Consider the following 25,000-nt stretch of genomic DNA (forward strand, 5'->3'; position numbering starts at 1 on the left):
ATAACTCAGTCAATTCTTATTCGATTTGCATGAAACCAGCATCAAACGAGATTACCTTCTCTTGTTGAAACGTTGTATTCACCGAGCTTGCGAGTGAAGACTCGCCAAAACGACGTGAGTTGATTGTTGTTTAGTCCGTAGCCCCCGAAAGTCGGGGGGGGGGGGTCATGACATTATAGATATGTGGTGCGTGTTATAAGACCATTCATATGAAACCAGTTCCCCACACTCATACCAAGAACAAAAAAAGTAGTGGCGGCGAAGGTATGCGCTCTATGAGTGCCCGTTCTAGTTCTACATGTGATGCACGTATCGGTTTCACAGTGAGCGTAAAAATCACAACAAAAAGACGAATAATGAAAATTACAAAATTAGAATGAGAAAAACTGTTTTGCAATTATCAAAATTAGTCTGAAGGACTTTGTCTGACCAAGAGAACATTGTACTATTCATATTTTATAGCTATTGTACATTTTAAGTGGCAATAAGCAAGCGAGTATTGTGGAAAGGGAAATGAAGCTTGCATTATACAGGGGACCCAGGGCCAGTGCTGTTACATCTTACTCCATCATAGATGGTTCTTTGGTTTCCAGGATGTGATCGGTGAGAATCCACGGCATGGACATCTCGATGGGGAACTGGATTCGACGGCCCATGGTAAGTTCCAGGAAGAACTCTCGGAACCAGAGCTGTGACAGGTCACAGCACTGCTGCAAGGCTTCTAGGGATAGGGAAAGTGAAATTACTTTTAGTAAATCCTGAAACTAAGCAAATCTTTATTTATATAATAAAGCAGGACTGTCTGTCTGTCTGTCCCCAAACTACCAAACTACAATTATCTGTGAAACCTTTTGGGGTCCTAGCAGGTGTCCTAAGGTGTGTGGGAGATTTCATACATCTCCCAATACAATTATGATTCTTAGTTTCCACCCATACAAAGTTGCTCTCTATCCACATGTTAACTCATTCACGGGTGGCTCATCAGATTGAAAAGACTAAAAATGTGGCTCATAAGATTGAAACAAGACTGAAGATGTGGCTCGTAAGATTGAAACAAGACTGAAGATGTTACTCGTACATTCGACTGTTGTGGATTCCAATTTGATGATTCTAATTAGGGGAGGGGGGCTTAAACCACTCCCACCAATTTGAATAAGTCTGTAGATTTTAAAATTCAAGCCATCACTTTTACTGTATTGCAAAACAGCAATAACAACAAAACCTTTCCATTCAACCTGTTAGTCGACCATCATGACTTTTTCAATGTTATCATGCAAATATATTTGCTAGTGCGGACTTGAAGCCTCCAATAATTCACAACGAAGATGGTCATATGAACACGAAATAAGAAGAAAAAAAATTATAAAAGAAGGATTTTATGAAAACTTACATTTTATGTTTATATCCATTGTCATTGTGAGTTATTTGAAGCTCTGAGTTGACTCCAGACCATTCAAATGTGCAGTAAAGTGAAATAAATTAATGGGCACAGGTTTCAATTAAATATAACAATTCCATATAATTAATGGGCACAGGAATATAACCATAAATTCATTCTTGAGGTAAGACGGTTGTTGTTTTCTGACTCTGTGAGAGTGGACACACAATTGTCGCTTTGTCGATCGTGCTGAGATTGCCTTCAGTTGGGTTTGCTGACAGGAAGAGATGGCACATTGTTTTTAGAGCAATTGCCTCACCACAGGATTCAGTGTTCCATGGGTAGGAAGAAATGCAACATAACTGAAGATGAGATGGGATGGATTTGTGTTTAAGATAGAGAGCAGGTTTCTGTGGAAGAATTCCCAGGCTGTTTCTACATCAGAGCAGTAGATATTGAAGACCAGTCCCCAGAGGAGAGATGGGTGCTTGCAGTCCCTGCCAATCTGCTTGAGTGAACTGCCAGATGCACCAGTGCTGAAGCTGTTCTCTGAGAATAGCTGGAGAGATATTGACTCTCAAGAATATGATCAGATGAACCAATTAGAGCAGGAGACATTTGTAGGGAAGTTTGTCATCAAGTCCAGAAGGGAGGATTTGCCATTGGGAGAAATCTGGGTCAGAAATTTCACAGATTGAGTCAGTCCCATTCTGAGTCAGTGGTGGGAACATACAGACAAACAAGAGGTGGGAGTGAAGGGGAAGTTGCAGCCAAAGGGTACTCCTGGGTTTTGGGAGGTGTAAGGTCAGTACAAGGGCAGTGTGAAATTGAGTTATTGTTATATAGTGCAACTCTGCCATCAGGGTGGGGTTCAGGCCTATCAAAAAGTGTGCCTTCCATACACAACTGTTTTTTATTTACTTTTTATCTTACAGACTTGCACCTTCCTCTTCAATGGCCTCAAATAGTCCCATCTTATGGGATCACCCAAAAGGGGAGTTTGGCCCAAGTCTGTCATGAACCAACTGGCCAGACCTGATGTTCGACTGCAACTGGTTAGGACATGAGTTGGAAATTTATCGATGCTGCCAGCGATAGCTCACCTCTTTATGAATGACAGAATGGGATCTTTAACATCCACCAACTAATGCTCACAGACGGGTCCCCTTTATGATGCAACATGGAATGGAGTTATGTTTGGAGACTAATTAAGGCCCTATTAAAGTGTGTTAAATGAAGACCCTTTCAAAAGGAATTTTGTTGGACTGTTCGATTTCCAAAATTCTAATTGCAATTAATCTGCGAATTATATTCTTATAGAATAAATAACTTATTTTAGGATATTTTGCACGTGAACTTTTCATATTAAAGAATAAATAACTTTTGCTCACAAGTTTTAATCATAGTCCATCAATGGGCCAGGAAAAAAAAAAGTCTTCTTACCACTGAATGTGAGTAGGTGTGTATAAAAGAATGAATGACGATGAAATTCTTCAATGGCGAGAATAGCTGGGCCTTCCAAGCTACTACGTAATGTCTTCCGTGAGCCACTGCGGTCAGCAACCAGAGACTCGAGCATCGTGCGCACCATGTACAGCTGAACACAAGAAAGTCAACAAAGGGGTAGAGAAGATTGGTTTCACAAGAAATTTACAAATCGGCCTGGTATTTAAAAGTTTGGAAAGCCAATTTACCTGGGTACTGGAGGGACCGACCATGCGTCGTGGAACCTTGATGTCAAAGCCACCTTTGGGGTCCTTTTCTCCCCTCAAGGAAGGGTCATTTGGGGGCTCCACTCCACCCTCCCAATCACAACAGGTCTTTCGAATGGCCTGCAGGACACTGCGTAACAAGTTCATTCATCAATTACCTAACAAGTGTTCACTGAGCTCATATGGTTAAACCCAGAAACTGAACGATTCCAACTTTACACTGCATCATCTCTGACTAATCAATCATATCGACTAGTTAAAGTGATCTCGTATATTGTGATCAAACTCGGCCAAGAAATGTATGTAACCCTTAGTTTTGTGTTCATTTATCAATAAGCGGTGTTTGTATTGTGGGTGAAAAACACGAATTTCATAGATCTGGAACAAAGAGCTGTAATGATGTTTCTTGTACCTCTGTTCCTTATTTGCGAAATGTACATTTTAAGCCCACACTACAAAACAGCTCTTCGGAATCCATTCCAAATGACACAAGCTCTTAGCATGCAATGCAAAACTACTGAAAAGGTTGTTTTTTCAGGTCTGAGACTCATGGAAGAGTTGAAATACAGAGTGAGGGTCAGTGAACCAATGACGTTTCAGAGCAGAACACAAAGACAAGAGAGATACAAACTATACAAAGAGGTAACAAATTGAGGAGGGCCAAAATTAATAGGAAATAAATACGTGCATACAAGTAGAAGTAATATATTCCGACAAGGACCACATATATACTTACACAAAGAGTCATGAACGATGATGACACTGATAGTTAGTGAGCACCTCATATGTATATCCTTTACTGTAGGCTCACCTGACGATTACGTTTTTCTTTCGTTTCACGGCTTGGCGCAGAGGTTCACGCAGGGTGACTTGTGCAAAGTCCTGCAGTGCTGCGTAGACCGTGTGACGAACCGCTTGATTGAACACACTTTCCATGCGACCCATTAGCACTTGCAACCCCTTGATCATTGCAATAACCTGAAGACACAGAAGTAATACTTATAGCAAGGTCTTACCAACAACAAATTCATACAAACAAGGAAACTGAAAGGTTAGATTTTCCAAAAAAAAATCCCTTCTAGCTTGGGTGATCCTTCCAGAATATCCTCCATTTCTATGAGCATACCTCCACCAATGCAAACTTCTCTTCACTCGTGTAGTTGTAACGTGTTGCACGTTCATACTCTTCCGCACTGTCTGGACACTCCTTGTTGGAAAATTTATCTGTTGGATGCACCAATTTCCAGGAGTACTGCAAGTAGTTCAAAGTGAGAATGAAAAGTGAAAGGAAAATGGGTAATCAACATCAATATAAAAATGGGCGATCAATATAATGCGTGTTGCAACATCAAGAAGTTGGAAACATTGTTCTGCTATGAGGTTGCAACCTGCCATATACCATGAGCCACCATAGCTCAATTTAAACTAAATAATTCATGGAACACCTTCCACTACAGTCTTGAGAAACAATGACTTGGGCGGGGTCTGCGAGCGGAAAATTTGATTGGTCATGATGACGTAAAATGCCATAATATTTTGTCCGAGTAGAGTAATGCGAAACGGAAGGTTTCTAAAGGTGCCAAAATGCAATTTGTGTTCTACAGTGTTCAAGTATATAATTCAATTTAAAGAAATTAATGATTTTAAAGGTTGTAGAAAAAAAGAAGAAATTTGGAAGTTTACCGCTGTTGATGTTTCAGTAGATATGTCTTTTACACCACCTTATTTAACACGTTACATCTTAGTGCCTGTTGTTTGTATCCTTTATGACATCCTTAAAAGAAGTAAGTTTCCTGCTTGGAATTATTTTCAAATATCTTTGACTGCCAGGCAAGCAGACAGTAAAAATATTATCTCACTCCTATATGCGCATGTGCGGTCGGGAAGAATTCAGAGCCAAAGTACAGTTAAATGGCAAATCTGTCTTTCTATTCATGTTCCGGTTCATGAACAAAATATAACCATAAATTTAAATGTTGTTCCTCGATCATAAACTGACATATGTGGACAGACGAACTGATAAACGGACATGAACCAATTGCTTCACCCTGCTTCTCACTTCATGTGCACAGGGTAATTAGCAGACCTACTTACAAAGTGCTTGGAAAATGAAAAATAAAATCCCAACAACTTGGAAGACCTCTGAGCTGGTGATCCACAAAAAGAGACAAGACTGAACTGAACAATTACTGTCCAATTATCCTTCTCCCGAATACGTAAAATGTATTACCATGGGAGCAATTGGGTTTCATAGGTGGATGCTCAACAACAGATAAACTTCATACAATAAATCGGTTTCTGGAAAAATTGAGAGAATATAAGATTCATTTGTGTCTATCATTCGTAAAGTATGAAAAAAAAAACCTTCGACAGTGTGGAACCATATGGCATCGTACAAACTCTACATCATGTACATGTCAACCCCAGATCGTCGTTATATTGAGCGAGGTAATTGGTGAAACAGCGGCCTTGAAAATGTACCAAAATAGTGCCAATATAAAGATCGAAACATGTGCCACATAGGGAGACACCATCTCACCTAAAGTGTTCAGTACATGCCTCGAAGGAGTATGCCGGCAGCTACATTGGGAAAAAGAGGATTAAATGTCGATGGAGAAAGACTAATACACCTACGATTCACAAATTACTGTTTTACTCACAAACAAGGCTGAAGAACTGAAATATCACGAGGGAAAAGCTCAATTTGAAGAGTCAATCTATCACACTAAAAATGAATACGACAAAGACAAGTTATAATGTTCAACGACGATGCAAAAAGGGAAGAGGTTCAAATAGATTTTTGAAAAATTGAAGAAACTAGCAATAACACTTACAGTACTTTGGACAACCCACATAAAATGGATACGAATTATTCGTGCCATTTTTTATGAAAAAGAAACTTTACTATCAGTGTGTTCTCCAAGCAATGACACATGGCAGTAAAACATGATCTCCAACAAAGTTGAAGCAAACACAATGCAAAGAGTGGTAGTAAGATGCTTTCTAGGCCTAGGCACAAGTGGAAGAAGATAAATAAATGAATTCAACTGAAAAAAAAAATTAACATTCTCATCATCAAAAACTTTAAATGGAACTGGGCTGGGCACATCGCAAGAAAGGACAACCGATGGACAACGAGTCTTACAAACTGGCAATCTTGAGAAGGCTTTTGAAGAAGCAGAGGTGGAACAAATCAGATGGAGAGGTGAAATTGAAAAATGTATAAAAGTACATACAATGGCATCAACTGCATTAAATATAACAGAAAGCACCATGTTTAAGGAGGCCTTTGTCCTGCATTGGACTAAATAGACTGGTCAAGTCAAGTCAAGTTAAGTGTCTATAGTAATGAAGAGACAATGAAAGCAATTACACCGTGTTTTCTTACAACACCAATAATCATATGAACGTACCACCTCCATGACATGGGCGCTCCAGCGGGAGAGAAGCTGAAGGCCCCGCAAGGCAAGGTCACAGAGTTCTCGTTGCTCTGGATCAGATTTCTGGCTATCTTGCCCAGAACCTGTTACAACCTGTGCATTGAAAACCATTTGAAGAAAAAGGCAAACTTCTTTAGAGCATTGACAGAACTAATATGGTTTGCTTTGTGGCCATCGAGGGAGTCAAATGTGATAAATTGCTTCATTAAAAATAAACGGCTTGGAGAAAATGAGTAGAAGTACAAAAAAAAGAACATGGTTTAGTAAAATAATGAGGTCAGACTTGGTGCCACAAACAAACCTCACTGTTGCTGTGACGGGCGAGCTCCGAGATGAAACGGATGTGATCTTCCCGTATGGAAACCATTTGCTCACAGATGTACTGGGGACTGATAGAGCAAGATGTGCAGGCCCACCTGGTATGATGGGAAGCAATAAACAGACAATGTACATGGATCATAACTATACATGAAGCTCCATAATCTACAGCGCCTTCAGAAAGTATTCACACCCCTTGACTTCTTCACAATTTGTTGTGTTACAGCCTGAATTTAAAAATGGATAAAATTATAATGTTTTGTCACCAATCTCCACAAAATACCCCATAATGACAAAGTGAAAACATGTTTTTATAAATTCTTACAAATTTATTGAAAATGAAATGCAGAAATATCTAATTTACACAGGTATTCAGTCAACACTTTGTCGAAGCGCCTTTGGCAGTGATTACAGCTTCAAATCTTCTTTGGTATGTCTATCAGCTTTGCACCTCTGGATTTGGGGAATTTCCTCAATTCTTCCTTGCATATTTTGCTCAGGCTCTGTCAAGTTGGATGGGGAGTGTCTGTGAACAGCAATCTTAAAGTCTTTCCATAGATTCTCAATGGGATTAAAGTCTGGCCTTTGGCTAGGCCACTCAAGGACTTTCACGTTCTTGTTCTGAAGCCATTCCAGTGTTGTTTTGGTGGTATGCTTGGGGTCATTGTCTTGTTGGAATGGAAATCTTCGCCGCACCCCAAGGTCTTTTGCACTCTGAAACAGGTTCTTCTCAATGATTTGCCTGCATTTGGCTCAATTTATTGTTCCCTCTATCCTTACAAGTCTCCCAGGCCCTACCGTTGAAAAGCATCATCGTAGAATGATGCTGCCACCAACATGCTTCATGGTAGAGATGGTGCAAGATGGATGATGAGCTGTTCTCAGTTTCTACCAGACGTAGCACTTTACATTCAGGCCAAAGATTCAATTTTCGTCTCATCAGAAAACACAATATTTTGCCTCATGCTCTTAGAGTCTTTCAAATGCCTTTTTGCAAACTCCAGGCATGCTGTCATGTGCCTTTTCCTCAGGAGTAGCTTCTGTCTGGACATTTTCTGAAAAAGCCAGGATTTGTGAAGTGCTGCAGAGATTGTTGTCCTTTCAGCAGATTCTCCCTTCTTGGTCAAGGAACTCTAGTTCTGTCAGAGTGGTCATTGGGTTCTTGGTCACCTCCCTGACCAAGGTGACTCTTGCCTGGTTGCTCAGTTTGGTTGGACGGCCAGCTCGAGGAAGAGTCGAGGCAGTTCCATATTCTTTCCATTTCCTAATGATGAAACTCACTGTGTTCTTGGGAACTTTCAACAGTCTAGAAATTGCTTTATACCCTTCCCCAGATTCTATATCCTCACCATTCTATCTCTGAGTAATATAGACAGTTCCTTGGACTTCATGGTGGGGTTTCTGCTTTGAAATAAACTGTCAACTGTGGGATCTCGTATAGAAAGGTGTGCTTCTTTCTAAATCATTTCCAATCAATTGAATTGGCCACAGGTGGACTCCAATGAAGTTGTAGAGACATCTCAAGGATGATAAAAGGAAATTGGATGCACCTGAGCTCAATTTGGAGTGTCATAGCAAAGGGGGTGAATACTTATTGATGCAAGACATTTCAACTTTTCATTTTCAATTAATTTGTAAAAAATTCTAAAATAAAAATTCCACTTTATCATTATGGGGTAGTATGTGCGGATCGGCAGCAAAAAATTTAAATTTGGCCGACACGGCAGTTTTTCCTGGCTATACTCATCCCGATGGCATGTCAGATCATTTAAAAACACATTTAGGACAGATTACAAGGGGATAAAACATGAAAAAGGTAGCGGTTTTAGACACGTGGAAAAGGTTTACAGCAGCTTTCTATGCACAATCCTTTGTCACAATTAAATTACTTCAACTGCTTATGCTAATACATGCGTAAAGGAAATTACTGTCATTATACGATGTGAAGCTACCCCTGAGAAGGTATTCCCACAACATGATGGATAAGCCAAGACGAGCTGTTATTCCATTTCATCACATTTTAACACACCCACATTCATAACCTTCCAATGTTTGTTAAAAAAAAAAATATATATATATCTTACACTAACTAAAAAGTGTGTGTGTGTGTGTGTGTGTGTGTGTGTGTGTGTGTGTGTGTGTGTGTGTGTGTGTGTGTGTGTGTGTGTGTGTGTGTGTCCTCCATAACTCCAAAACCATGAAACCTATCAGCCTGAAACTTTGCGTGCATACGAAGGGAACTCCAAGGATGTGCAAGAGTGAAAATTGGGTGTTTGGATTAATTAAAACACCCCTTTTGAAGACAATTAATGTCATTATGTAATGATATACTTCATCAGGTGAACCTCGGCCATCACTCTCTGGGTCTCAAAGCATTTCCTGGGTAACCTCACTGGGGTCTGAAGCCGCAATGATTTTTGGCCTGCTCAACCATGTCTTTACTTGGAACAGGCCACAACGATGGAACGATAAAAAAAAATTCCACTTTCCATACTCATGCAAAATGTGAAGTTTCTAAAGCATTAAACTTATCTTTATCTCCTGTTTGAAGAATAATATTGAGTGAACAAAAGATTTAGGAATGCTAAAATTAACTAGCTTCATTGAGTGATTTAATATCTCTATCTCTATCTCTATCTCTATCTCTATCTCTATCTCTATCTCTCTCTCTCTCTCTCTCTCTCTCTCTCTCTCTCTCTCTCTCTCTCTCTCTCTCTCTCTCTCTCTCTCTCTCGTCTCTCCATATCCCAATGGTGGTTAGGTCTGGGCGGGGTTCGTCTCCAGACGCATCCGAGCAGTGTTTGTCTCTGAGTGGTAGTTACAGTATGACCGATAGAAAATGGATCTCAGGCATTATTTTGTTTCCATCTTCACCGTTATTCAATGCAGAATCGTTTTGTTGAGACTATGAATCGAAATTAACACTCCACCACAAGTCTGCCTACCCTTCCTCTCAGCCCACAGTTTTTCCTTCCCCCACCCCTCCTCGCAACCAACCTCTCCACCTCTTCACTCTCCCCCCACCCCACCCCTCTCTGTTCCCCACTCTTTTGCTCCCCCCCCCCTTTAGTGTTCCCATCAGTGAAGCGATGGGTGGTATTTGCGAGTACCAAATAAACCTCACTTGTTCTTGTTCTCCTCATAGTGAGCGCTGGTGCGTATGTATCTCTCGAGCTCAATCTGCATGTCTCCAAATAATGGGACCACCTGCAACTGCTGCTCACAACACAAAATGTGAAAACAATCAGTTGCACAGATAGAAAAATATTACTCTCCACCACTTGGAATTACACCCATGAAGTAAACTTCCTTACCTTCATCATCTTAGTGCCACTTTGCTGATTAAGTGAACAGACAAGGAAACACACCTTGCTCTTCCCGTAGCCAAGATTTATATTTCGATAAAAATAAGGTGCAAGCCGAATACACACAAAACTCATTTTCAGCTTTCTGCAACAATCATAAATCAAATTACTTTCACCATTAAACTGAAAAAACTAACATACATATGTAGAACAGTCTAAAGGCAGGGGTGGCAGGTTACCCCTCATGAAGCTCACCTCAAATGTTGCATGAAAAAAATATATATAATAATAATAAATAAATTAAAAAAAATTGTGATTTTAAGTTCTGATTTTTATTTTCCATGTGGGGAATTATTTAAAGGGAATCCTACGTCGGCAATCATTGCAAACGAACTCTGGCTAGATTCTCCCATTTGTACCGATAGTTGGCCAGATTCAGTCTGGTGTCTGTCTACCTGGGATGTGTATAACATCCTCTGAAGTTGAATTTTGAGATACTAACCTATTTTGAAACCAACTGGAGTAATTTGACTGCACGCAGTTGACGGGTTTGCCTCCGCTCTCCCGCACAAACACTTGAGTATTGACATAATTGACCCTTGACCTTCATCACATCTGGCCCAAAATCTAATCACTTACTTGACCTGTCTTACTTTACTTTTGTACCAAGTTTGATGAAATTCTGTCCAATATTTCTTGAGTTAGGGCGTAAACAGTAAAATTTCAGAGTTTGACCTTGACCTTTGACCCTTGACTTTTATAACATCTGGCCCAAAATCTAATCACTTAATTGCCCTGTCTTACTTTACCTTTTTACCAAGTTTGATGAAATTCTACAATTTGCTTCTTGAGTTATCGCGAAAACGAAAATCCGGACGGACGAACGGACGGACGGACAAACGGACAACCCGGAAACATAATGCCTCTGGCACCCTTGGTGCGGAGGCATAAAAAAAAGTTTGTATTTCATCATGGTATCACTTATGTTTGTAAACAGGCTGTGAAAAGCTTGCAGAGAGTTTTGATGAAAACACCTATGTTTAAACATGGTGGCAGTTATGCAAGTCATGATGTGAACAATGGAAACCACAAACAGAAATAAATCATGCATGGATGGTAGTAGTAATTCCATACTAGTTTTTGGCATAGTGAGTGTCTGGGCACAGGCCACATGGAGATCAAACATATCAATCCAAGCTCTTCTTCAGTTTTCCTACCCATCTTTGAAACAACTTCCTTCCAATTCCTGAAAGGCAAACCCGACCGAAGGCAACCAAAGATCATTCCACAAAGCCCACAACAAGTGTTTGTCTACCCTCAGGAGAGGCAGAAAACAACATCTGCCCAACCTCAAGATTGAACCGTTCAAACTTGTCTCCCTCCTCTAAAATGTAGTGGCACCTTGTTAAGTCTGTCTCTGGTGTATGTTCCCCTTCCATCCCTTCCATCTCTTCAAATGGCACCATTTGCCTCAGTTCTGCGTTTCCTTCCAAATCTTGTGTTCCCAACAACTCGCTCACTGCACCCACCCTACCCAGTTGCACCCAACTCCTCCTGGACTCTGTCTGTTACACCTGAGAAGATGGAGAAGTTTCTGGCAACCCTCAACTCTGATTCTACAACTGGAGCTTGATGGAATACTGCTCTCCCCTCTGGGCTAGGGCCCCTGCCTCACACCTTGCTCAGTTTGACGCCATTGAAACCAAGGCCTTCAACATCAGTGGAATCTCCTGTGATGAAGCCGAGTCTATAGGGCTATAGCTTTAACATTGCAGACAGGTCGGTGTTCTCTCTGACCTCAACCACCTCCTTTCTGGTCTTTCCGTGCTTTGTCTCACCCCAGGTATCTGCAATGCACACGTGGTTCACCAGCAACCCCCTCTGGCAAAACTCCCAAAATCCAGAATAACTGGCTCACCTCCACTCATTTGCTCCTCTTTTTTTCCTGTCGAGGGAACTAACTTCCACATTCCCTTCAATCTCACTCTTCCATCCAGATATTAAAGATAGCTGTTCACTAACATCTCAGAGCATCCCCCATCTAAAACCATGATATTTTCCATTCCCTTTAACCCCCCACCCAAAACCCCTTTCCAAATTTCCAGTTTTTCCTTCCCAAGAGTTTACTTCTGTATCCATCTTGCCCACCCCGACCCTTTATTCTTCCCTACATCCTTTATTTGTCCATGTCTCTCTCTAGTTTGTCCTTTAACCATACTGTGCATGGTGTTGGCTTAATGGTTTTTGTGGTGGGCTTGGGATCCTAGCATCCTGAGTTCAAATCCCACTTACTGTTTAATTAATACCAGGTGGGGTTGACTCTGCCAGTCATCCTTCCGAGGTCGGCAAAATGAGTAACAGCTTGCTGGTATCCTGTCGGAGTGGCGACCCGTCTAGGATGGTGTCCAATAGCCAAGGAGACAGCTTAGGCAGCAGCAATGCTCTACACAAAGTATGGTACCAATGGAAGGATGGAACCAGACTGTTGGTGTGTCCCCCACCACCTCCGCCACCACCTCCACCTCAATCTATTTCTACTGTTGGTATTATTCTGTTGAGTCATGATCCATTATGTGCTCTAGCTCTTCCACGAGCATAGACTTCGACTTTGTACACAAAAAAAATACTACTTTGACTCATGACCACTCTCCCACAAAACGGCCTGGGCCTGAGGCTCAATCCCGGTGTGTGTCAATGGCAAACCCATCCCACCTTCATGAGCATGGCTGACCCAATGGCGCACTTATAGAAGACACCGCCCTGGTGAAGTAGAGAGGGTGGGCCTCACTTCCTGGTAAGGCCCAGCACAGGAATGGTCATGCAAAGCCGAGCTCGGGGCTCAGAGTTCAGATTGCCAGCGTAATTGCCATGTCAAAGCCATGCTGCCAATAAGATTGTGAATATTGTCCACTCAATCTCCATCATAATCGACACATTTGAGGTTTTTTTTAATTGTAAAATCAGCCTTTATTTCTCAGATTAAAACAAACATAGTGGTCAAGAGACCTAGTCTTGACAGAGCATTGGCACGCTCGTGACAAATCTTGAATGTTTTCATTGATAAGAACAAACTGTGAACAGGATAACACTCTGTCACAGGATGCCAAAATTACCACTTAGCCGACATTGGAATCAAACCACCCATATGGGTGAAGGTAATGAAACAAGGACTTACTAAATCCACCACCAAGCTGCTCTGAGCAAATATGAAATTTCATATTAGAATATATATATATATATATATATATATATATATATATATATATATATATATATATATATATATATATATATATATATTATATACACACACACGTAGTCAATGTCGAGGCAGGGGGGTGAAATCAATTCCCACCCTTGACCCAGTTGTCGTGGATGGGGCAGTTAACACCGACCTGGAAGGAGAGCCGAACAATTTCCCTCGGAAGTGAACAGCTGAAATCCTTTGAGATTATGGTGCGTGCAGGACGGGAGGTGGCGAAGCACATTCCAGAGGTGTTCACCAGGACGGAAGCACAAGGGTTTATACTTGAACCCACAACGAATAGACAGACACAAGCAAATTTAATAAATAATGGTTTCATGAACATAAATCAAATATTTTTAATGGGAATAAATCAACGCGTGATAATAAAAACATGAGGTAAACTAAAGCTAATTATGAGACATCCCCACACAGACTCAAATACAGACAAGGGGAAAATAAAATAAAAGAAAATCCCTCCCTTTATCTTGGCACTTAGCTGTGTGTCCAGAGATTATCTTTGAGGAGCTTGGCGATTGAACCACGTTGTCCTGCGCAGGAAACAGCACCCAAAATGGCGCCAAGTCGCTCTCTGGGCGGGAGACGATGTGGTAATTCACGCGGATGGTCCTCCTTCATTAAGGGTCCACAAACCCTCGTACAGTTCTTCTCACAAACGAATATGCCGACCCCGCTCCTCTTACACCAGGTCCGCTCACAACAAATGGGCACCACCTTTCTCCTCGATCATACGACGGGACGATTTCGAGGCCCTGAGATAAGACCACGAGGCGTGCTGCTCTTCTCTTCTCAGAAATGTACACCATTCACGACCCAGCAACAGTCAATGGCTAGCATCTTGCGTCAGTACATGAACGAATTCACACCAGCATGAACAAGAATCATGCTGCTATTTTGTCATGCCAAGAGGAAAGCAAAAATGAGAACCTGTCTCAACTGTGTTCCTCACACCAACTATCTGCTTTCTGATCATGCTCCCCTCTCTCACATCACACTGACCAATCCCAAGCTTTGGGGCATGGCCTGCCGGTTGTTGTTGTTGTTGTTGTTGTTGTGAAAGCGTTGGTCCTTTTTATAGCAGGCTTTGTATATACAAAAACATAGGAAAAGGTCACAGGGGGCAATCACATACTGGGAGAAATTATCCTTAAGCCCTACCAAATTAACACAGCACCATCCCCCATATGGTGACATGTAACAATCTTAAGCTGACAGTTTTCCCGACTTAATTTACATTGAGATGCCTCCAACTTGTCCATGGACCGAGCTCCACCATACAATCCTACCTTTAGTATGAAGTTCCTCCATCTACTCCACAAACATAATGATATAGATAGATATATACATATATATATATATATATATAAATATATATATATATATATATATATAAAATATATATATATATATAAAATATATATATAAAATATATATATATATATATATATATATATATATATATATATATATATATATATATATATATATATATATATATATATATATATATTGTTGTGGTTGACGAAATTCGCAAACCACCATTCAGGTCCCGTAGGTGAGATATCTCTGTAAGTATATGTGTAGTTAGCCCAAACCCGTTGTTTAGAGGGAATAAATGTTATTCATTCGGGCTGCGACCCTTTTAGATAGCCGTTTTTCTTTTACTATCTTTATTTTGGACCAGCCGCCATTACTACCACCACAACCACCACCAACCACGTCTCAACAGCCATCACACAACAACCACCAACCGCAACGCCGCTTCACAACAACAATGCCAACAGCCACGACCCTTACCGTCACATCTCGCTCTCGCAACCATCGCATCACCGCCATTCCCGCGCCGCTTGTGGGCACCGATCCTGGACTCGTACAGGGTGCGCACCGAGCAGCGGGTGCAAAAACACCAGCCTTTCCGAGAAATCGGATCAAGAATGATTCACGCCCACTTCTGTTCCGTCCTATCAGCGAGTGTGGGGCGATTTGGCCCCGCCTCCAGGCGCGTCGGAGTATAATCGCTATATGCAGATTCGCGGATCAAGAATGATTCACGCCCACTTTTCCTCTGTCCAATGGGGAGCGTGGCTCCGCCCCCGAGCCGTTCCTGATCCAAAAATCTGCATATGATTTCTCCTGTCGCACTATAAAGCGCCGAGCGCGGAGCGAATCAGGCAGTTGAATTGGGAAGAGTTGAAGAGTTGAGAAGAGGAAAGAGTTGGAGAGTTTTGGCGGCGGCGAAATCAGTTGAGAGAGTGTCTGTCGGGGTCCGGAGAGGCTGGAGAAGCCAAGAATCTTTGTGGAGGTCGGCGCTCGTGTCAGAGTCGGGGAGCTGCGGAGAGGGGAGGCCGGTAACGCGGTCGAGGTCGCAGTGGCGTCGCTCGTCGCGGGACCCAAGCCAGCCAGATATCCTCACCCCCCCGAGCATCAACAACCCCCCCCTGTTTCCCCCCGCGCTGAGATAGTGTGAGAAGGGGGCCCCATTCCCACCCCATTCCAGGCAGTGCCAGCGAGGCCCGCGGAGTCGGGGCGCCGCCGCCATTTTGCGGCTCATCACCAGACGGGTAGGCTCGACGCGGTCTCGGCCCCAGGCCCGTCTGCCCCCTTGTCGATGAGGGTGGCCCCTTTTTCTTTTGCTTTGGAGTATACGTGTTGTCGGCGCCGTCTGTGAAGTAAAACTGTGTAAGTGTTGCCGTGTGCTCGCGTCGTCGGTAGTAGATCTGCATTGTGTTTCTTTTGTTGCAATTGCTTTTGGTGCATAATTGTTGTGTTTCTTCTTTTGTTACATTTGCTTTTGGTGCATAATTGTGGTAATTGTATATGTGTGCTTTCCGTTTGCCGCGGAATAAATGTGCTTTATGTTGAACTGTTTTTCCCGTTTCGCTTCGTCTTTTCTTTTATTGAATCTCCATCTTACTTCACGTAATGGGTTGGTCGTGGGCTAAATACGCCCAATAATTAATCGAACCGTCGAGGTTGACGATAACACCGCTCAGTTATCCCGATAGTACGGAACGGGTCGCTTAAAGTGGACGTGTCCGAAGTCGACCTGCGGCGAGGTGCGATCGCCCGGTCTACCCTCCGTGGCGAGCAACCCTATCCCACGCGGGGGGCCGATTGGCATGATCGTGGTGAGGCCGAAAGGCCCACCCGTGACTAGTTCCCGGCGTTAGTCTGAGAGGGTCAGGACGGGATTGTCCGTCCGGTGGGCGACGTGCCGCGATTCGAGTTACGTGGCCGCTCGCACGCCGGCGGGCGCGAATCAGCAACACTGTTGTCAGGAGTGGGACACACACCCATCCCCCTCCTCGCGGCACTGGTGTCGGAGAGCGGGAAAACGGGCTCTCCTCTCTCCAGCTAAATTCACGGGAATCGGTCCAGGGGTGAGAGGAGCGACCCCCGATTCCCTCCAAATTACGAGCGATTCAAATTATCCTTTTACGAGAAATAAGATGGCGTCTCAAGGCGAGCGGGAGCCGGGGGTATTAGAAATGGATTCAGAATGTGTAGAATCCATGGACCAGGATGAAAACCCCGAGCAGGAAATGTTGGTTGTGCAGGAACACGAACTCGCCCAACTGAACCCAGAGCCCGAAATAGGTGCGGCGGCGGCCACGGTGTATGACACCTCCCCTTCCCCCCTCCGCCAAAATCTCCCGATTCTTGCCGAATCGGCTCACCCAAGCGCACCCGACATGGCCCAGCTATTCGCCATGCTGGCAAAGATGAATGCGGATGCGCATGAAATGAAAAACGAAATAAAAAGCATGAACAAGCAAATGAACGAAATGGAAACAAACATGAAGGAAGAAATGAAAGAGCTGCGGGGTGAGACGCAGAACATGGGCCGAAGCCTGCAGGCGGGCATGAAGGCAGTGACCAGGGAGCTTAAAATGGCGACTCCACGTGTGAGAGCGAACGAGCTGGGAGGGAGTGCAACGGCTGTCGGGCCCGCGGTGGAGGCAGGTAAGGAGAAAATAATTCGGGAGACGTATTGGGCGAGAAGCGTGACGGTGACTGAGAGGGAAAAACTAATTGGGGTGACGGAGACGTGCACGAGGGAGATAAGAGATGAGGTGAAAGGAATTGCGAGGGAGAGAAAAGAACAATTAAGACGGAAAGCAAGGATGAGGTACGCGGAGATCGTGAAAGAGCAAGGAGTGAAACAGAGGGAAGGACGGGAGCGACTTAAGGAGAAAGCAAGGTTGACCTACATAAAGATAAGGGAAAGACGCCAGAAAGAAGCAGAGACTAATAGACACGAGGGGCCAACAGAAACTAATAAATGTGCAGAGACACGGGAGATGGGAACGATAGAGGAAAGACTACATGATGAAAACGGGGTGGAAGAAACTAAAGACGCACACACACACACAGAGGTAGTGGAGGACCATGAGGGGGAGCTGGCGGACTGGGTGGAGACCCAGTGAGAGCAGCGGGATGGCCTCCTCCAGGAACGAGGGGAGGGAGTATGCCCCCTTGAGGCGAGTCATGACCAGGTGGGTTCGGTCGTGCTTTGCGAGGTCGAGGGGAGGAGTGCTGTGGACAGATGCACGGAGAGCTTGGGGGGTATAGAGGCCCCGGAGACCCTTGTGGGGACACGAATCCCCAGTGTGGTTGCCCCCGCGTGTGTGAATGAGGCACCGTGTGTGAGTGTCGCCGTGTGTGTGAGTGAAACGGCCAGTATGAGTGAGGCACCTCGGGCGAGTGCCCCCGCGTGTGTGAGTGGTATGGTTTGTGTGAGGGAAATGGCACGAGTGAGTGGAAGGCCGCGAGTGAGTGGAGCCACGTGTGCGAGGGAGATGGCATGCGTGAGTGAGCGGCCGAGTGTGAGAGAGACAGCGTGTGCAAGGTCGCTGTGTGTGAGGGAGATGTCGGTGGGCATGTGTGAACATGCAGCCGCGTCTCCCGGCGCGAATGTAATGGAGTGGAGTGGAGTGTGAGCGTCGCAACACGCAGGTGTGCGTGGGTGGAATGGAGACGACGACTACGACATGTGAGGGACAAAAGCCGGGTAGCGGCTGTAGCTGTTTCGGGGACCGTGCCGGGTTCACCCAGCAGCGAGCGCGAGGTCCGTGCTGTGCAACGCACGAGGCCCCCACGTGCTCGCTTACGAGAGTGAAGTCCCGGTCCGGAAACGAGCGCGGTGAATGTTGCCGATCCCGCGACGGACAAAGTTTCGGCAGGATTTCGGATTTGGACCGGACGGGTTCTCCACGCGGGCGTGTGTGTTGCGCTCCAACGGGCAGAGCACATGTGTTCGCGTGGGGAACCCCTCGAGACGTGGGGCTTGTGTTTTTTGTTTTATGCGCACGGTGACGTCATGGCTGCACGTGGGGTTGGAATCCGGCAGGAGGGGTATCCCTGCCGGATGGTACCGTCCAAGGAGGGACGAGGTACATGTGCAGCTGCATGACGTCACGGGCAGGTGCAAAATGCGCGAGCTGTGAGTTACCGCGCTGGTGCTGCGCAATTAGAAAAAAAAAAAAAAAAAAAAAAAAAAAAAACAGCTAGCCTCGCTTTCGGGTGAACAGGATTCCCGGGCAAGGGGTGGAAGACCCCCTTACCAGGGCACGGGATGGAAATTAGTGAGGGGGAAGGGTTAGCATAGCTAGACCGGCTCCATGGGGCAGGGGTAAGTCCTCATGGGGCCCGTGGAATGGATTAGTTAGAGGGATTGTTAGTCAGATTTAGGTTGGGAAAATGGAGTATGGGATTATTTTGGAGACAGAGACAGACTTTGGATGTGTAGTGGGGACGTAGCTAAGCTACGTAGGTTAAATGGAACGTGCTATAGTTTAAGGGACGACGTGGGAGCACGAGTTAGTTAGGGGATGTAGTTAGAAGGATGGCAGAGTTCAGCGGTGAGTGTCTTGAAGAGTTGTTGGTGAGTGAAGTGGAGGCATGTACTTGGTGAGTGAGTGAGGCCAGCGGGTCTGTGTGTATGGAGCGAATGGGGACTGCATGGTGCGATGAGTGATTGGGGGGAGGAGTGACTCCCGCCCAAGGGACCGCAGGGTCAGTGTAGAGTGAGTTAGGGGGTTAGTAAAATTGAAAAATGGAGGTCGTTTTGCTGTTGGTGGGAGTGTTGGCTCGAAACCCGTTTGGAGGGGTGCAGGAGCCCTGTTGACGGGCTGGGAGCGTGGCTGCGAAAGGTGAGTATCGCTGAGTGGGTACCCCGGGCACCAGGCTTGTCGGCCGTGGTAGGCCAAGGGCCCATGGGGGGGCCGGGATAGCGTAGTGGGCACGGGTGCGACCGCTTGGTGCGGGGGCCCGGGGCGCCGTTAGCCGCGTGGGCAGTGTTGTGGGCATGGGTGACCCTCGGAAAGGGGCCCGGGAAGCCAGCCTGCCACATATGCGTTTCAGGGGAGATGCCATGGAGGGCACTCCCCGGTGTTTAGGGAGCTGGTAGGCTCGGAGGCAGTGTAGTGCCCGGGGGTGCCATAGCTGGAGATTCGGCAGAGGGTTGTGCCTGCCAAAGGGAGCCACGCGTCCCAGCCATGAGACCATGTGAGGGCACGGAGAGAAAATTGGGGGGCGAGGCCCGAAATTGTGAGGACACCAACACAGGCGATGGGAATCTGGGTTGTTAGAACCAATTGTTTAAGCGCGAGGCGCTTGTTGAAAGCCCCGGGGTAGTTTAACAGTTAAGTGGTTAGGGTAGATTAGGAAGTGTACCCCTCCGCACCATCCATCCCCTCGCTGTCGTTGTGGGCCGCTGGACCCACTTTGTGTTATAGATCGCTGAAGTCTGGGGAGGCCATCTTGAGGCTTCATTGGGCCTCGACGCAGGATGCTAGCTCTCCCTTGTTCCCCTCCGGGAAGGGAACGTAGGGGTTGGGAGTAGGCTAGGTGACGAGATAGGTTAGCCGAACAAGGACGATAAAGGGGGTTAGGGGACGATTTATAGTGGGGAAGTAAAAATAAAAACAACAACAAAAAATAAGTTGGGGCTAAATTTGGCTTGACAAACCAAGGGAGTGGGTATGGACAGTGACAGGCAAAGGCGATAGGTTGGGAGGGAGACCATAGGGTAGGTCTGAGCCCGCCTTCCGAGTGGCCAGCACCACCGCACTCCCTCCACCAACCTCCACTGAACGGCAAAGGCTGGCCAGCTTCATCTGCTGGCTGCGTTGCTGCAAGGCAAAGGCCGGCCCACTTCATCGGCAGCTGTTGTTTTGCTGCAAGGCCTGTGCCGGCTGGATCGGCTGCAGCTGCTGTGCTGCAAGGCCTGTACCGGCCGGATCGTCTGCAGCTGTTTTCTGCAAGGCCTGTGCCGGCCAGTTCATCTGCCGGCTGTGTTTGCCTGCAGCGGCCTTGTTCTGCAGGCTGTGTTTGCCTGATCACCTTTGCCATGCCATGCCCACTGCCCCTGTTCACCAGCCCCGTTCAATTTTTGCTTTGCCCCCCCTGTTCATTGCCATGTGCGCCAGGATCAAAGCAACAGTTTGCAAGCTGCAAGAACTGCCCTGTTGGCAGCTACAACACGGGCCTGCAGTGGCGGCCTGTGCACCGTGTTTGCGTGCATCCATTCATCCATCCATCCATCCATCCGTTGAGCTCATTGCGTGTGCCACTTGAGCTGGCACGGAGACTGCGTTTGTGCAGCCCATACACCGTTGTGGTTCACTGCGTTCAATTCAAAAGGGAAGGCCTTGGACTGCGTGTGAACAGCCGGCCACGTTCCCTGTCACCTGCATTGTTTGAGCCAGAGACTGCGTGCGAGCAGCCTGGCTCCCTGCTAACTGCTTTCTTTTTGCAGAGTTCATTGATCCTGGGCCATGGTTTAGTGTAAAATTTGTAAGTTAAGGTTAAGATGTACTGTAAATATGAGTGCGCCCCCGGCATGTCTGTCTTAGCGCCGGCAATTTTATTTAAGTCGTCCGTGTGAGTGGGTTTGTTTAGGTAGTTACTCAGCCCTCAGGTTATTTATTTTGGGGACACGAATACCATGAATGTCGCACTCAGGGATCCGTAGGTAAAATGTACTAGGGGAGAACTACACATGATGGCACACGAAAATTTGACGACTCGGGACGAGTCTGTAAAAAGGGGAGGGGGTAGTGTTGTGGTTGATGAAATTCGCAAACCACCATTCAGGTCCCGTAGGTGAGATATCTCTGTAAGTATATGTGTAGTTAGCCCAAACCCGTTGTTTAGAGGGAATAAATGTTATTCATTCGGGCTGCGACCCTTTTAGATAGCCGTTTTTCTTTTACTATCTTTATTTTGGACCAGCCGCCATTACTACCACCACAACCACCACCAACCACGTCTCAACAGCCATCACACAACAACCACCAACCGCAATGCCGCTTCACAACAACAACAACGCTAACAGCCACGACCCTTACCGTCACATCTCGCTCTCGCAACCATCGCATCACCGCCATTCCCGCGCCGCTTGTGGGTACCGATCCTGGACTCGTACAGGGTGCGCACCGAGCAGCGGGTGCAAAAACACCAGCCTTTCCGAGAAATCGGATCAAGAATGATTCACGCCCACTTCTGTTCCGTCCTATCAGCGAGCGTGGGGCGATTTGGCCCCGCCTCCAGGCGCGTCGGAGTATAATCGCTATATGCAGATTCGAGGATCAAGAATGATTCACGCCCACTTTTCCTCTGTCCAATGAGGAGCGTGGCTCCGCCCCCGAGCCGTTCCTGATCCAAAAATCTGCATATGATTTCTGCTGTCGCACTATAAAGCGCTGAGCACGGAGCGAATCAGGCAGTTGAATTGGGAAGAGTTGAAGAGTTGAGAAGAGGAAAGAGTTGGAGAGTTGTGGCGGCGGCGAAATCAGTCGAGAGAGTGTCTGTCGGGGTCCGGAGAGGCTGGAGAAGCCAAAAATCTTTGTGGAAGTCGGCGCTCGTGTCAGAGTCGGGGAGCTGCGGAGAGGGGAGGCCGGTAACGCGGTCGAGGTCGCAGTGGCGTCGCTCGTTGCGGGACCCAAGCCAGCCAGATATCCTCACCCCCCCCCCCAGAGCATCAACAACCCCCCCCCTGTTTCCCCCTGCACTGAGATAGTGTGAGAAGGGGGCCCCGTTCCCACCCCATTGCAGGCAGTGCCAGCGAGGCCCGCGGAGTCGGGGCGCCGCCGCCATTTTGCGGCTCATCACCAGACGGGTAGGCTCGACGCGGTCTCGGCCCCAGGCCCGTCTGCCCCCTTGTCGATGAGGGTGGCCCCTTTTTCTTTTGCTTTGGAGTATACGTGTTGTCGGCGCCGTCTGTGAAGTAAAACTGTGTAAGTGTTGCCGTGTGCTCGCGTCGTCGGTAGTAGATCTGCATTGTGTTTCTTTTGTTGCAATTGCTTTTGGTGCATAATTGTTGTGTTTCTTCTTTTGTTACATTTGCTTTTGGTGCATAATTGTGGTAATTGTATATGTGTGCTTTCCGTTTGCCGCGGAATAAATGTGCTTTATGTTGAACTGTTTTTCCCGTTTCGCTTCGTCTTTTCTTTTATTGAATCTCCATCTTACTTCACGTAAAGGGTTGGTCGTGGGCTAAATACGCCCAATAATTAATCGAACCGTCGAGGTTGACGATAACACCGCTCGGTTATCCCGATAGTACGGAACGGGTCGCTTAAAGTGGCCCGTGTCCGAAGTCGACCTGCGGCGAGGTGCGATCGCCCGGTCTACCCTCCGTGTGGGTACTTAGGTAGGTCGAATTTGGCAAGCAACCCTATCCCACACGGGTGGCCGATTGGCACGATCGTGGTGAGGCCGAAAGGCCCACCCGTGACTAGTTCCCGGCGTTAGTCCGAGAGGGTCACGACGGGATTGTCCGTCCGGTGGGCGACGTGCCCCGATTCGAGTTACGTGGCCGCTCGCACGAATCAGCAACAAAATATATATATATATATATATATATATATATATATATATATATATATATATATATATATATATATATATATATATATATATATATATATATATATATATATATATATATATATATATATATATATATATATATATATATATATATATATATACATACACACAAGCCTGGTGTTGGCGTAGTGGTGAGCGTAGCGGCTTGGGATCCAAAAGGTCCTGAGTTCAAGCCCCGTTAGCCGCTTGAATTAATACACACCAGGAGGATGACTCAGCCTGTCATCCTTCCGAGGTCGGTGAAGTGAGTACCAGTGTACTGGGCCTGGTGTATGCCCTGGTTAGAATAGGTGTACCATATCCCTGTGTCGTAAGAGGTGACCAGGGTTGCGTCAGGAAGGGCATCCGGCGTAAAACCTGTGCGGATCATAACGGATGATCCGCTGTGGCGACCCCTAATGGGAGCAGCCGAAAGAAGAAGAAAAGATATATATATATGTATATATATATATATATATATATATATATATATATATATATATATATATATATATATATATATATATATATATATATATATATATATATATATATATATATATATATATATATATATATATATATATATATATATATATATATATGTATATATATATATATATATATATATATATATATATATATATATATATATATATATATATATATATATATATATTTATATATATATATATATATATATATGTATACACACACACACACGAGCTGGAGTACCTGTCGTTGCCCGGGGGAAAAAATAGGAATAAGAAAGGGGGAAATTGTGGTGCTTAATATACATCACATTTAATTTGGACACATTTCACATTTCTTTGTCGTTGTCAGCATTCGTCATCAGTGCTCATGAGACTGTCACGAATGTTGGCATAGTTATCAGCAAGCAAGTTATTTTGCTCCCGCCGGATAAAGCCCAGTCGCTCTGTCTCGATCTGGCAGTCGACATTGACCAGAAACTGCTGAAAGAGTCGTCGCATCTGCAGTATGTGGTTGCCCTCTCTCACCATGATGTGGTAGCTGTAGAACTGCAGCTGTGTGAGTTTTTGTCCATACTGTCCAGTAGTTCTGGGCACCAGATGGATGCTGGAGCCATCTGTTCCATATGGGAACACTATGGGATACTGGAGTGCATCATAACATGCATGCAGCTCACTGATCCTTTTAAGTGCCCCATCGCGAAGTCTGAGGACAATGTCTCTGGGTTCTGTTGGCTCATTGTCCATTAGGATGGCGACTTCTGGTGCAGACTGGGCATTGTCGCGATGGGTGTGCTCTCCTTGCGGCCGCTTGTTCTCTCTGATGGTGCTCTCTCTGGTGCTCTTCAGAGTTGCCTCCTTTTGCAAGTACATCTCTTGCAGTCTTGAGCTCACGGACCAGATGGTTATTCTCATGAAACCACTTTGTGAGCATCTCAAGGATGTGTGGTTTGAGGCCGCTGTGGTTCCTGGAAGCCAGCTCCTTGGCGTGTGAGTCCAGAAAGTAGACCTGTCGGAACGTTTGCTGGCCCGCTACAGGCGGAAGCAAGCTGCAAATGTGGTGGAACACTTGACCTTGGATCCGGAAGCTCGGGCTCCAGCCCTGGACTTCAGCTTCCTTGTGCCCGAAGCTCATCATCGTAAAGCTGCCATTATACATCCGAATGTTGTCAAGGAAGTGCTTGCTGAGGGGACCTTCACCTGAGAGAAGTTCCTTCA

General features: G+C 45.6%; 1 protein-coding gene across 5 annotated transcripts in view; it reads right to left on the minus strand.

Annotated features, from left to right (window-relative positions):
- The window catches only part of LOC147016142 (cytoplasmic FMR1-interacting protein 2), a 123,954-nt gene that overhangs the window by 33,835 nt on the left and 65,119 nt on the right, over nucleotides 1–25,000 (minus strand). For all 5 annotated transcript variants that reach the window (XR_015050024.1, XM_085848886.1, XM_085848887.1 and 2 more), the window contains exons 10-17: nucleotides 9,973–10,064; nucleotides 6,832–6,946; nucleotides 6,504–6,623; nucleotides 4,217–4,342; nucleotides 3,902–4,068; nucleotides 3,073–3,220; nucleotides 2,822–2,975; nucleotides 565–721 (exon numbers count right to left, since the gene is read on the minus strand). Coding sequence is in view for 4 of the 5 variants with exons in the window: in XM_085848886.1 (XP_085705012.1) it covers nucleotides 565–721; nucleotides 2,822–2,975; nucleotides 3,073–3,220; nucleotides 3,902–4,068; nucleotides 4,217–4,342; nucleotides 6,504–6,623; nucleotides 6,832–6,946; nucleotides 9,973–10,064 (1,079 nt within the window). In the remaining variant the exon portion in view is untranslated. The remainder of the gene's footprint in view (nucleotides 1–564; nucleotides 722–2,821; nucleotides 2,976–3,072; nucleotides 3,221–3,901; nucleotides 4,069–4,216; nucleotides 4,343–6,503; nucleotides 6,624–6,831; nucleotides 6,947–9,972; nucleotides 10,065–25,000) is intronic.

This window comes from Eptatretus burgeri, chromosome 12 (genome assembly GCF_056783735.1).
Source record: "Eptatretus burgeri isolate ZD-2024b chromosome 12, Ebu_testis_v1, whole genome shotgun sequence".
NCBI lineage: Eukaryota > Metazoa > Chordata > Myxini > Myxiniformes > Myxinidae > Eptatretus > Eptatretus burgeri.